Here is a 14,980-nt window from a genome sequence, read left to right as displayed (position 1 = left end):
TACTGCATCAACCACAAACCACAACCTCCCACCACAGTTTGTGATGAGAACTGCAACACTCCCATCCTTTATCTTGTTTTTGAAATTTCATGAGAACATGTCTAAATGTGGGTCTCTTCTCATTTATTTCCTTCTGAGTCCTTTCAATATAAAGACTTCTCTTTCAGCTATAGGAAACTTTTTTTTTTAAGACTGTATTTATTTGAGAGAGAAAGAGTGCAAGAGAGAGAGCGAGAACATAAGCAGGGGGAGGTCAAAGGGAGGAGAAGCAGACCCCCCAATGAGCAGGAAGCCTGACCTGGGGCTCAATCCCAGGACCCCAAGATCATGACCGAGCTGAAGGCAGACACTTAACCGACTGAGCCACCCAGATGCCCCTATTATTTAATAACTTCCTCCACTTAGTTTCTCTAGACTTTTTTGGTGCTGCAACTCCTGGGACAGTCTCTGTGTCTTATCTGTTTCTCTCATATCTTCCATGTCATTCCCTCTTGTTCTATGTCTGACGAAATTTCTTTGAATTTTTCTTTGAACCATCCTAGTAAATGTATATGAGTCATTTTTAACCTTTGACAGCTCTTCCTATTCTGGCTGCCCTTTTTGCATTATGCCAGGTTCTTGTTTAATGGAAGCAGTATCTCCTACAAGTTTTTGATCAATTTTAATTATTACCAACAGGCTTTTTTTTTGGTTTGTGCTTCTTTTTGTTAATTTCTCTTCTTTCCTTGATATATTTTTCATCTGGGGATATGTTCCCTTTTTCTTTATCATAGTCTTTCTCTTTCACACTGCACACTATCCTCAAATGCCTAGTGATACTTGGTTATTCACTTACAAAGGAGATGATAGAAATTTTAATCTCTATGCATGTGGAAGAGGTTTTCTACCTGGCAAACTTCAGTTTAAGATGAGAGGTTTAAAAAGCCACATAAGCAGGGGGACCCCTAAAAGGCAAAATGAGAACTCACTCCATACTAGCAGCTCTAATTATCTGCAAAGGGTATGCCCAATTTCTTTCCTTCTTTCTTTCTTTTCTTTCTTTTTCTTTCTTTCTTAAGATTTTATTTATTTATTTGAGAGAGAGAGACAGCGAGAGAAGGAACACAAGCAGGGGAGTGGGAGAGGGAGAAGTAGGCTTCCTGCGGAGCAGGGAGCCTGATGCGGGGCTCGATCCCAGGACCCCAGGATCAGGACCTGAGCTGAAGGCAGACGCTTAACGACTGAGCCCCCCAGGCGCCCCTGAAACATTTTCTTCTTCACTAATACTTCACTTCATACATACTCCTGGCTGCTGCTTCCTCTGACCTGTACATCATTAGTGAGGTTTCCACTTGCCACTACCTCATTTACTAAGGAAACTTCTTGTCTTCCAATCCCTCGTAATTCTTTTATTTATTTATTTATTTATTTGAGAGAGAGAATGAGAGAGAGAGAGCACATGAGAGGGGGGAGGGTCAGAGGGAGAAGCAGACTCCCTGCTGAGCAGGGAGCCCGATGCGGGACTCGATCCCGGGACTCCAGGATCATGACCTGAGCCGAAGGCAGTCGCTTAACCAACTGAGCCACCCAGGCGCCCCCCTCGTAATTCTTGATATGGATTTATGCATTTAAAAAATTCCTTTACTAAAGTTTTATTGGAATCTTGGAAGGAAGACAAGATATGTATGTTGACCATTTTCAAATGCAAGCCTACATATAGCACTTCATATGTAAATTCCCATTGCACGTATGTATCATTTTATCCTGGTATTCCAATTACTTACATACCCATCTTACCTCTCCCTAAGGACTAACTTCTGATAAAATGCTACTAAGATTCTTAAAGGTACGAAATGTACCTGATTCATCTTTGAGTCTCCCACAGTGACTATGAGTGCCTTACACATTACAGGTAAGCATTCATTCATGCAACATTTGAGAATGTACTAAGTGCAAGACATTAATTAGCGGTTGGAGAGAACAAAACAGAAAAAGAGATGGTTGCCATTCAGTGAACTTATAATGTACTAGGTGGTTAAGACAACAAATGTGAGTTCTTTGGGGGAAAGGGGATTGGGAACTGAAGGATTAAGAAACAAAAGATCCATGTGTACTTACAAAGAAAACGAGGGGCATATATAGTAAGTACTATAAATTTGATATAAGCAAAATGTAATTAGATCAAGAGAGGAAACACAATCTAGATGTTTAATCAGCTCTTACATTCATATAACCACTAACCACTATGGTTAGAACAGATACTATGGAGAATATCTATTTAGTCAAGTTGTTTTAAGGGTCCACAGCTTGCACTCTTGACCAAAACTGGGCCAATGAATTCCATCCCAGAACTTAGGGTACTTTCTGAAAGTGGGGTCCAGAAAAGTCAAATCAGAGTCTCTCCAAATAAATGAAGCTATAAGATATATCTCTAGAGCTTGTCCTTCTTTAAAAACCAAGTTTTCTGTTAAATGGAAAAAAATAGGTCTAAAATGAGAGAGAAGAATAAAGCTAATATATAGGGGAAAAAAAAAACAAAGATGAAGATACCTAAATATTGTTCAAGTTTCTAGTTTTAATTTTCAAAAGTTGAAATCTCATCAAGTTTAAGAGTCTAGGTTTACCCAGGCAACAGATCAGCAAAAAGAACAAAATCTTTTAAATCATCCTTTCCTAGATAGTGTCAATATAAGAATGCTTGCTCATCCTTTCCTAAATAGTGTCAATCTTATTGACCTGTCACAGGTCTGTAAAAAGCAAGCAATTAACAATGATGATAAGAAGAGAGGAATAGTCGCAGTAGTATAGTAGTTTTGGGGTTGTTTTTTCTTTTTAGATTTTATTTATTTGTCAGAATGAGAAAGAGAGAGAGAGAGTGTGCATAAGCAGGGGGTGTGGCAGGCAGAGGGAGAAGCAGGCTCCCTGCTGAGCAGGGAGCCTCATGTGGAACTTGATCCTAGGACCCCGGGATCATGACCTGAGCTGAAGGTAGATGCTTAACTGAGTCACTGAGGCATCCCTGCAGTATAGTAGTATTAACAATAATAGTTGTACTAGTAAAGGCCCCTACCGTTTATTGTGTGCTAGATGCTATAAATATATCATTGTTATCCTTACAGAATGCCTAACAAGGAAGCTCTTACTGCCTCTTTTTGTAGGTTTTATGATAAAAGGCTCAAAAAGGGGGCACCTGGACGGCTCAGTCAGTTAAGTGTCCTACTCTTGATTTCAGTTCAGGTTATGAACTCAGGGCAAATGTGGTCAAGACTATGACATGATCAAAAGAAAATCCCCAGGTAAATCAAAATTAAGATAATTTACATGTGGATAGTTGTACATATTAATAAAACTTTGTCTCAAACAATTTACTTACTTTCGAAGTTCAGCATTCTGCTTTTCCAAGCTCATTTTCATTTCCATGAGATGATTATTCTCTTGTTTTAACTGCTTTTCTGACATTTTTAGTGTGTTAACTTGCTGTGTTTGCATCTTCAAGTCATTTTGTGTAAGGCAGCGCTTCTGAGTTTCCTGCTCTATTTTTAATGTCAAATTTCTAACCTAAAAAATAAATTGTCTACTTGGTAAAATGTAAGTAATGATTTGATCTTTCTTATCAATGAAGCTTGCAGCAAATATGATCATGCAAAACAGACTTTGCCCTTAGGCAGTTAATTCATTTCATGAGAAAATATTTTTATGTATTTCTGATGTCCTATTTTTTAAATAAAATATGGTCTTTACGGTAAAAATAACTTAAAAATTTTTAAATTATGTGTCATTATTTAGCATATCAGCCAAATTCAGTAAAATTAAAGGCTGCAGAATATTATTTTATAAGAAAAAAATTTAAATTATGAAACTATCATTACACATCATTACAGATAAACCTAAGTTGATTATGAATTTATTACATAGTTTATTATTACTTATTAGTAAACTTCATACTCACATCCTCATTTAGCACATCTTTCTGTTTAAGGAGTTCATTGATTCTCTGCTGTGACTGTTTGAGGTCACAGTCAAATATAGAGCATCTCTTCTCAGCTTCCAGCAATAGGTTCTCCACTTTCTGCTTTAACGTCCTTTCCTCTGAGAGCTTTTTCTCCATTTCTATTGCCACAAAAATGGACACAATCATGTTCACAAACAAAATATGCATATCAAAAATGCATGACACAGTGCTATAAAAATTATAGTAAATGATGATAGCTTAAAAACATTTTTTAAATTTCCAATTTAATATTTTCATCACCCTTCTTAATGAGTTTGAAATGTCAACAGTTTCATGCTTGGAATTCAGGCATTTATTTCGTTTGCAGTGTGGAAAAACCTACCACACTGCAATATTACATCTATTCCAATGGAAGTAAAATAATTCTGCCTTCACTGATGGTTCTAAAAGAGTCTTAATCTTTTTAATAAATATTTATTTTATTTTCCTGCTACTCTGTGCCTCTCGGTGTTCCTCTTCTTACCCTAAACATTCCAGGTAGATTTTTTATGTCTATGGCTCTTTCCATATTAGCATATTACTATGCAGAGGATGACAATTATATTTTGGGGAAATGATAAAGGACAAGACTCTGGGACCAAACTTCCTGAGGTTAAACCCTAACTCTAACATGTCTTAAGTATTTGCCTGGGCAAGTTAATTAACCTCTCTGAGGTTCAATTTCCTCATCTCTAGAATGGTGATTAACAGTACCTATCCTCCCTCACAGGGATGTTATGAAAAGATTCTGAGTTAATATTTGTGTGGCACTTAAATGCTGCCTGGCATATAACAAGCATTTGATAAGTGCTCACTATTCAAGGAGAATGTTTAATGACCTGATGAGAATGTTCACAGTATTATTTTAAAAGAAAAAATGCAAAACAGTATATAAAATATTTCAGAAAAAATACAAAATATCCTCCTGATTAGTAAGGCTGTGATTAATCTTTATTTCTTTATACTTTCCTGTATTTTCTAAATGATTTGTAGTAAACTTTTAATTTGTTTTATTAATCAGAAAAGGCTTTTAAAAGCTTTTTAATTTTTTTTTAAGATTTTATTTATTTATTTGAGAGAGAGTGAGAACATGAGCAGGGGGAGGGGCAGAGGAAGAAGTAGACTCCCTGCTAAGCAGGGAGCCGGACACAGGGCTTGATCCCACGACCCCAGGATCATGAGCGGGGCTGAAGGCAGACACAACCGACTGAGCCACCCAGGCGCCCTTAAAAGCCTTTTTAAATCCTGAAGTGAAGAGCAGGCAAAGTCTATCTCTAAGCAAGTGATTTCATATTAAATGCCAGTTATTACCATTAAAGAATTACCTTTTGATGTATTAGAAAATCTGTTCAAATTCAATTGGGCTCCTCTGCTCTTTCATACCTAATGCTTGATATCTGATTATCATTTATTATAGTTACATAAACCTATGAATTTTTAATTTTTAATGAACTGTCTTCAAAAGTGTGAAAAAAATGAAACTATTCTTCACATTCTACTAGTAACAGCTAATATTTCTAAGTACTTTCTCCCATCGTTGCACTTGGTTTTCACAACAACCTAATACTCTAATTGTCTCTTTAGAGGAAACAATGAACGAAAGGGGAAAAAAAGGGTAACTATGGACAAGGTCACATAACTAGTAATTCATTAGTAAGCCATATTCTTAATCAAAGGAAGCCATGACATGCAGTAGAAAGAACAAAGGCTTTTAGACCCGGACATGGACAGATGTACTCATTTAAAAAAATCACCCTAATGTGGGCACAGAGAATAGAAAGGGGTACAAGTGAACTTACTGAGGTGATGAAAACACAGATTCCACAACTTGTTTTGAATGGTGGTTACATGTGTGTATTACAATGTGAAAAGTGCCTGCATTTTATTGCACCTAAATTATACCTCAAAAGAAATTCAACTCTATCTTCTAAGTCACTGACAGGGAAACACGACCCAATAACTTCCTCTCTTGTAATTAGATTTTTCTAACTAAAGCACTCATTTAATCTCTTAACATCCTTAATTAGTGCCTTAAACTAAACTGATTTTAACCAAAAAATCTCCAATTTTAATTACATTCAATAATTGAAAAGCTATTTTTTTGCTAAGTTATTCATAAATGTTATGCTTCAGTATGAAATAAAAGTTCTGCTTAAGAGTTCTATGAATTTTTCACAAGAGTATTTTATTAATTTCCTTTGGAACTTCAAATCCATCATAATTATAAGCAGTCAGTTAGGAAAACAAGAAATTATCCTAAGACAATTCCAAGATACATGCTGGTTTGTGGAAAAGTTAACTCTGTTATCTTACCCTATACTCCTTAGTAGTGGATGACTTTGACCAAATCTAGCTAGGATCTTCATCATGCCAGAGTTCAAAATATTCAATGAGCTTATATTCTAGTTAGGTCAGCCACTATTTTTAAAACATTTATCTTACATAAACTGGCAACAATTTTATTATACAAACTGACTGGTGAAATGTCAAACCAAATATTACAAAAAGAGGAAATCCCTCCAAATCTGAATATATCTAGAACTTCATGCTCTGTATGCCTGTTACTATTGATACCACTGAAATACTAATTTCTCTCTGATCCTTAAATTTGGTTGAGTAATTTTGTGTTTGGGCCTTACTATCTTAGAAATGATTGTTGCCATAAAGGAAAAAAGTGATATGTATATAAAGCTTCCCTAATGTTTTTTTCTCTCCAGTTCCCAATATTTGACAATAAAATGTAAAAAATTATTTTTCAAAATCAAAGAGTTGACTACAGAATCAATCCTTAGTATAATGCTGTGGGAAAACTCTCTTAGAAAAAAAGCATACCTTTCATGGCTTCTGATTTTGCTTCTTCAATGGATTCATAAATCTTATTTTTATCTGCCAGCCGTGCTTTTGTAGCCTTATGCTCAGCTTCTTCTTGTTCTAAGCTCTGCTGTATAACTTTTAGTTGGTATGTCATATCTATTTCCATGTTGTTCTTTTCCTATTAAGGATTTAAAATAGCAACTATCAACAAAAAAGACTGGCTCACAATTTCAAAAACTTATAAAGTTGTTTTTTACAGGATAAGAATGTTCAATACCTTTCCTTCTGTCTTCACTTGAACTTCTTATAAAAGTGATCCATGGAATCCACCTCCCATGGCACCCATATCCCATCCCTCCACTCTACTGTTTGGAGATCTGCACTGAGGGCCTTTGATCTCAATAGAGTAACCAATGATATTCTCAACATCAGATTCAACAAACAATTTTCAGTCTTTATCTCATTTAGATTCACTGTTGCCCTTGAAACTATTTCCTTGACATACCTGACACCAAACTCACTTAGCTCCCCGCTTTCTGTTCTCATCTTTTCTGTCACTTACGAAGTTTTCCCCCAGCTGTTCCTTGAATGTTGGTGTTCTCTGGAGGTAGTGTTCTTCAGCCACAAAGCTTCTCCCCCTTCCTGTATCATTATTTCTCACTTTTAAAACATATCTATTATTTCCCTTTGCTGTATCTAAAGATAAATTTTCAGGATCCTCTACCATTTACCCTCTCATATTCCACATTGGGGACTTGTTTTAAGTTGGGAATCTAACAATAGATGTCAATTCCCTATATATTCTCAAAAAGATTTTCTAATTTTTTGTTCTCTATAGTTTGGACCATAAATGTAGATATTTCTTTTGTTTTTCAAATAAATCTTTAATATTGAAAATGATTTTTTCAATCCACCAACAGAGTAATCTACTCTGCCCTGAAAAACCACTGTTCTAAACAATCTCTTCCCAAATAGGTTTTTTCATTCATAGGGCTTCAGCTACTTCTGTACCAATGACTCTCAAATATTTCTAGCTTCAACGACACAGTTTACTGCTTTGTAAACATCCTAATTTGGCTGACTCACAGGCACCTCAAACTTAGGACTAAAATGGATTTGTCATTGTCTCTTCTAAAAGAGCTGTTTTCCTTTTTTATTTAGCGGTACCATTATATATCTTGTCACAAAGTAGGAACCTAGAACTCATCCTTAATTAAGTACCACACACATGCCTCATCTAATTAATCGCTAAGTGCTGCCAAATATTCTTCCTCCAAATATTTCTGATTCATCCTTATTTTCCATCCTTTTAACCACTGTACTAGTTAATTCTCCATTATCTGAATTACTGAAAAAGCCTCTGAGTAGTCTCCCTACTTCTTATCTTGTCCCAGTCAAATTTATTCTCTTCATGGTACACAATGATCTATCTTAAATGTACCTCTAGTAAGAGCATCCACTTTAAAGTCCTTCAGTGGCTAGTCCATTACCTAAAGAAACTAAGTTTAAGAGAGTATTCAAAATCTTACATGATCTAGCTCATGGCCTAGCTCTGTAGCCTCATTCTGGTCACTGAGTTCCTCACACTTAACACTAGGACCATACCGCTGTCTTCAGGCCAATTTTGGTCTGATGTCTATTTCTGTAAAATTTCACTGGAATATAGCCACACCCATTCCTTTATGTACTGCAGCAGACCTGAGATGCAACAGAGACCGTATGGCCTTCAAAGCTTGAAATATTTATCATCTCTCCCTTAAAAGATTAAACTTTGTTGACCCCGGCTCTGTACTCCAGGAATACTGAACAATTTGCATTAAATAAACCAACTATCCCTTTTCTATTTTCCATCCTCTGTACCTTTGCTCATGCTGTCTTCCCCAACTCAGAATGTGCCTTTACCCTGCCAACCAATCCTGCCCTGTCAGACTGGGGCTTTATTCTGTGCATCCAATATACCCTATTCATTCTTCTAGCATTCTATTTACCACGCTGCATTAGAATTATCTGTGTACCTTATTATTACTTTAGAAGCTACTCATTAGATTGTGAGACTTAATCAATTTTTTTTTTGGTAGGTCCCACACCCAACATGGGACTTGAACTCATGATGTTGAGATCAAGAGTCACATGCTCTACCATTTGAGCCAGCCAGGCACCCAACTGTGAGACTGTTAAAGGCAAGCAAGGACTGCATCCTGATATTTCTACCACAGATGACATATTTAAATACTTAAACGAATGACTAAATAAGTGAACAAAAATACATTAACTGCACAGTCTAGAAATTATCCCTGGCTTATAGTATTTTTAAAGAAAAACTTCTAAATGCCAAAGCCATGATAACTTTCTATCATTTTTAAGACATGTTATAAGTCAAAATTTGAGTTTTCCTTGGATCCCTAGGGAGAAACATCCACTGAAAGCATAGTGATTTCTCTTATTTTATTTTTTTTTTTAAGATTTTATTTGAGAGAGAGCAAACGAGCAGAGGGAGAGGAAGAGGGAAAAGCAGACTCCCCCGATGTGGGGCTCGACCCCAGGACCCTTGAGATCATGACCTGAGCCAAAGGCAGCCACTTAAGCAACTGAGCTACCCAGGTGCCCCTGATTTCCCTATTTTAAAGTAAGTTTTCCAATCTGAAATTCTATAGTCATTTTCTTAAAAAATATAAAGCCGAACATGTTTTACCTTTTCCAAATCAGTAAGTCTCTCCTGTAGTTGTCTCTTCTCCATCTCTGCTTTTGCTAATAAGATTTTGCCATTCTTTAAATCTTCTTCTAGGCCAGATATTCTACCTAAAATTGCAAAATTTTAAAAACAATAAGCCCACAAAGTATATACATATTAAATTAAGAGTAAAAAATTTTAGAAGTCACCTCATAATTTGGAGCTATTATTTATGAGCAGTTTTATAAGTGTTGGTAGAGTGCCTTATAGTGAAGTCAACTGGAACCCAAACCACCACCTTGAGAGGTGGTTTGACAACCTAAAATATTTCACACTATTTTAAAGTAAACCTTCTATTCATGAAAGTTTGTATCAATGCATTTCCAACACCCTAACTTCACATAACAGAGTAGTATATTCAGATATGTGCTATTCCAACACAGTATCCATCATCTAAAGTTATTTCCAAAATACAAATCACCAAGATGAATTCAAGTGTAATCGCTACTTTTAATACCTTGTAAGTCATTAATTATCTCGGATCCATGAGTTCGGTCCCTCCTTTCAGATTCTAGAACTGACTGAAGATTGATAAATTCCTTTTCAAGTTTTAACTTAGCAGTCTCCAGCAGGCAATTTTTATCTTGAAGATCTCTATTGTTAGATTCCAGCTGCTGAATCTGTTTTGAACTTTCTGCCTGGGTTTTTCTTAACCGGGCCGCAGTATCAGATTCTGTTCTCAGCAAAGCATTGGTTTCATCTAGCTGTTATTCCATTCAAAATCAAACAACAACAAACACAGGCATATATAATGAAAATACTTCCATTTAGGACCCCCATTACAAACTATTTAAAATAAGAAAAAAACTAAGAATATTTTCCTATTGATTTCCCTTTAAAATCAGAGGCAAAGAAGGCCTTTTTGTAACATTGCCAACTAAAAGTAGTATTAATAAGTTATCATTAAGAAAATTCAATATCCTTACTACAACTGAGATCAACCTACTTGTCTCTGGAGCTGATTCACTTTCTCAGTGGATATTTGAGAGTTCTGATTTCTTTTTTTCAAATCTTCAAGTTGATCCTTTAAACTGTTAACTATGATAAAAAGCATTTCAGTGGCAAGCTTCAACACAACACATACATACATACACACTTAATTTTTTTCTTGGTAAGTATTTAATATTCTACACCACAAACCATCATTTTCCAAATTTCGCTTCTTGTCTGCTTCGTGATCAGCTTTCCGCTGATATTCTGCATTTTTGTGTTGAAGAAGTGCCTTTTCTCTTTCTAATTGTCTTAATGCTGATTCCACATTTTTCCTTAAAGTAATCTGAAATAATGCTTAAAGTTATTACCAAAGGAAAGTATGCATAAAAATCAAAGAAAAGAATATTTCAGTATTTCAAGCAGATAAAAGACACCTTTAAAAACAAGCTATAACTGCTGTTTTGTTAAAACTCACAATAATATTTTCCATCATTTTCAAAATAGCATACCTCTCTTAAATTATCAAGACCACAGTGTTCATTATTCACTACTGAAAGTCAAACTTTCTGAAACATTCCATTACCACTGAACCATCTTCACTTGATATAAACTATGGATCTAAAATGTTATGAACAGAAATTTAAAGTAAGAAACAATGGTTACTTTCTGTTGTTAAGCCAAGTAATTAATACAAAAGCAAATTTTTTTTACTTGCAATATCTACACATACAAAATAAGTCAAATTTGCAAAAACATAACAAAATGAAGTCTATCATCATGGTTTTCCTGTACTTTTAGTTTTGTTCACCAATGCTAGACGGTAGGTCTGACTATAAATCAAGATATGTATTAATACGGTTCTAAGAGAAATCTGCAGGTAAGTCAGGCATCAAAACTTTTAGTGGACAAAAATGTAAATTAAAAGCATGGAGCAACTTTACCTCTTCTTCTAGTTCCTTTGCTACTTTCTCAAGGCGAGTATTAACAGATCTAAAGAATTTCAAAAGAAACAGTAAGTAAAATCTCTAATTCATAATAAAAATAAATAAATTTAAAAATAATCAAATAATTACTTTGTAACTCTTCATTTTTAATAACATGTTTAAACTTAAATTTTAAAATACAACATTTAACTATCCACAAAACATACTTGCACTTTTGCTCTAGTTCCTCTTTGGCTTGTATTTCAGTGCTAAGGTGTTCTTCTAATGTGTATAATTTTTTCTGAATCTGTGAGGAAACAAGAAACTATAATTATAAAGTTTGGTCACACTTAAAATATAAACAGCTTAAAGAAAACAATGACAAGCTGTTTTCTGAGCTGAATATAACCTCATCTATAATGGTACATAAAGTTTCTGTACCTTCTTAATGTGACTTTTACTGACAGGAAAAAAATTCTCCAACTCTTGCTCTCTGTCACACTACAAATGTATGCAAACATGTTCATGTCCACACCACGTAAACATATGAGTCAGAAGCTCTAAACTTGGCAGAATTCTTCTATGACACCAAGTCTCTCGGTCACTATGAATAAAGGATATCCTCTGATATCCTCCACTGTTCTTCCACAGATTATTTATACAAAGATACTGTCACAATGTGTACTTATAAGATGAAAAGGTCTATATCTGAAACAAATACTTGGAATATTTGAACTTGCTCAAAAATGTATTACTGCTCTAAAAAATAAGAATTTAAGCTCTTCTTTATATCTTCCTACACAATGCCAAGAACAGTACTATAAAGAGTTATAATCAATAACTCTCCAATGAATGATAGCTAATTGATTATAAGTCATTTCCTTGCCATTCTTTACATCTTATTCTAGGCCAGATATGTTGGTCTTTAAAGAAACTAAAATCACAAAAAGTATTAAATAATCCATTTTTGGAGCATTACCTTCTTCATAAAGGATTTAACTTTTTGAGTTCCTTTTGTGCCTTAAGTACAGCGGCAGGCACTTTACAAATGTTGTCTCATTAACCCTAACAACCCTAAGAATACAGTAGTGTTGTATCTACTCAATAAAGAAACTGAAATTCAAAAAAGGTGAATAACTGGGCCAAGATGGCTTAGCTAGTAAGTGGCTGTGCCAAAAATCAATCCAAATCTATTAGATTCCAAGGCCAATGTTCTTTCCGTTATTCTTTCTAGTGATTATGTTCCCCATGGTTTCTTAAATATAAATCTTAAGCAAAACTATTATTTTTCCCTAATAAGAATATACAGGCCAATGAACGAGTCAAGTTTAGCTGCTTTCGGCTGCTATTGCATTAGTATAATTTGATCACACTAGTTTTCACATGTTAATCAGTTTTATATTCTTGATAAATAAAATTAAGAAAATTACATTAATACATATTTAAACAATAGATCCATTAAGGGTAATAAGGAAAGAAATACTTGGTAAAAAAAGGTTGGGAACGTCTCTCTCAGGCAGATGTACTACTCCAAATGCTAGGTGGAAAATGGCTCTATCAAAACATTGCTAGAGTGATGCACTTTTTCAGTTTTTCAACATATGTGACATCAACATACCTCTTGGCTTTCCTATTTAAAACAAAACAGAAAACACAGAAATTTACAATGCTTGTAGGCTTTATAAAATTCCTAAGATAAATCATACCAGAATTATCTAACCAACTTTTTTACTTTCTGTAAATTTTAAGGAGAAAAATGTTTAGCATCCTCATTAATGTGTATGTGTGTATATGATTTACTTTTGTACACAGAAATTAGAGGCCACAAAATATTATAAGTTTGATAAAATCACCCTTTATCCGAATCATTCCTAAACACTCAAAATATTACTTCCTCCACTATTTCTGTACCCTTATACCTTATTATCTATACTCTTTTATAGTACTATTATAAAATTTTCTGATATTATAGTTGCTTATAAACCTATTCTATCACTTTTGCTACTAAAACTAAGCCTAAAGCCATGTATAATTCATCTTTTTACTAGCCACTGTATCTTACACAATACCTGTCAAATAAATGAATCATTTCAATGTTCTTTCAACCGTATTACAACAGAGAATGCCATCTAATGATTCAAAAAGGAGCATCATATGAACTTTTTAAACACATGGATATTACTAAATTAGGTGAACATGTGACTAAAATAGAGTAGTAAAAATCTATACATACTTCATTTTTCCTTGATTGTAATGAATCATTTTCTCTACAAGATGAAGAGTCACTTAATAACCTAGAAGGAAAGGCAGGAAATAAATCCTTTGCAAGTCATTTTAATCCATTTTCTAATACCCCCAAATTATTATCAGAATTAAATTCCAGCCACGAAAATTTCTCTTTCTGATCACTTCAACATATTTTAAATGAAGCAACATTTTCCCATCTAGATATTTATCATTCTCAATAATTTAAAATGCTGCACTTTTTTTTGTCCCCCTCCCCATTATTGGATGTTCCAGTCTTTAATGTTGTTGAGACTGGAGTCACTACATGTGCTACATGTACATTTGCCCCTCTTCATCTCATTTTGAGTTCCTGTAACTATTTTATCTAGAAATCTTCTAGAAAGAGACATCTCTCCTCCTTCTCAAAGATTACATCTCTTGATTCCCAGGTCTTAATACATAAATCATCACTTCTACTTAACTGTCAATTTCTCTGTTTAACTGGGTCCTCTCCCACTGCCTATAAATATGCTTGGGTTTATCCAGGCACTCATATCCTCATTTTAGTGAGCATTACAATAGTTTTTAGAATACTATCGTTAGCAGGGTGGTCAACTCATCCTAGTTTGCTGGGGATTTTCTTAGTTTCAGCATTGAAGTCCCTTGCCATATCCTAGGAAGCCCCTCAGTACTGAGCAAACCAAAATGTTTGGTCACCCCTACCATTACATATATGGAAGTACCAAAAGTTTCTCAAACATATGTTTCTCAAATGTCTACAATGCCTCACTCCTCACTGCCTGTCAAAGTCAAAAGTCCCTCAGTATAGCACACAACAACCATCTGCTGCTTTTTTCTTCCTCTGAACTTCAACTCCAACATAATTTTTAATCTTTATACCCAATACTCACGGCAGTCAACCAGTATTTATTGGCCTTGTGCCAGACTCTATGCTACATGGAGGGATTACAGGCAAGAAACTCAAAGTCTCATTAGGTCCTCCAAATGAATATAATACAGTAATATTGTGTTTGAGCCCTACTGGACCACACTACTCTGCTCCCAATGTGTACTAACATGCCACACTTTTGCTTTCATTGTTCATCTCCCCACAACTCTCACTAACCTCCCTACATCTTGGCCACTCAAAACCTTTTCTTAGCTTCACAAATGCTTCCCCTCCCTGAGGTCTTACCTGACTTCTTACCTCACCCCCAGAGATGTGACTTTTATTTTTCTCCTGAACCATCTCAGATATTTTGGTACCTTTCTTAAGGCAAATATCACATTTCTATCCTTTACTATGACTATATTATTCTCTTATATCCCTTATTAGTTGATAAGCTCCTTCAAACATAGTCTTACTCTCTATCCCCCAAAGAA

The 14,980-nt window shown here is 34.9% G+C and overlaps 1 protein-coding gene across 1 annotated transcript in view; it reads right to left on the bottom strand.

The window, feature by feature from the left end:
- ROCK2 (Rho associated coiled-coil containing protein kinase 2) overlaps positions 1-14,980 on the bottom strand; it is a 64,741-nt gene that overhangs the window by 24,921 nt on the left and 24,840 nt on the right. Inside the window, exons 7-17 of the mRNA XM_081797196.1 lie at positions 13,605-13,665; positions 12,990-13,001; positions 11,599-11,678; positions 11,390-11,438; positions 10,656-10,791; positions 10,462-10,553; positions 9,973-10,219; positions 9,477-9,583; positions 6,803-6,962; positions 3,929-4,089; positions 3,353-3,537 (exon numbers count right to left, since the gene is read on the bottom strand). Of these exons, the coding sequence (XP_081653322.1) occupies positions 3,353-3,537; positions 3,929-4,089; positions 6,803-6,962; positions 9,477-9,583; positions 9,973-10,219; positions 10,462-10,553; positions 10,656-10,791; positions 11,390-11,438; positions 11,599-11,678; positions 12,990-13,001; positions 13,605-13,665 (1,290 nt within the window). The remainder of the gene's footprint in view (positions 1-3,352; positions 3,538-3,928; positions 4,090-6,802; positions 6,963-9,476; positions 9,584-9,972; positions 10,220-10,461; positions 10,554-10,655; positions 10,792-11,389; positions 11,439-11,598; positions 11,679-12,989; positions 13,002-13,604; positions 13,666-14,980) is intronic.

Source organism: Leptonychotes weddellii, chromosome 10 (genome assembly GCF_054177405.1).
Source record: "Leptonychotes weddellii isolate Sample4059 chromosome 10, ASM5417740v2, whole genome shotgun sequence".
Taxonomy (NCBI): domain Eukaryota; kingdom Metazoa; phylum Chordata; class Mammalia; order Carnivora; family Phocidae; genus Leptonychotes; species Leptonychotes weddellii.
Note: the sequence above shows the minus strand (reverse complement) of the source record. Positions and strands in the feature narration are given on the sequence as shown.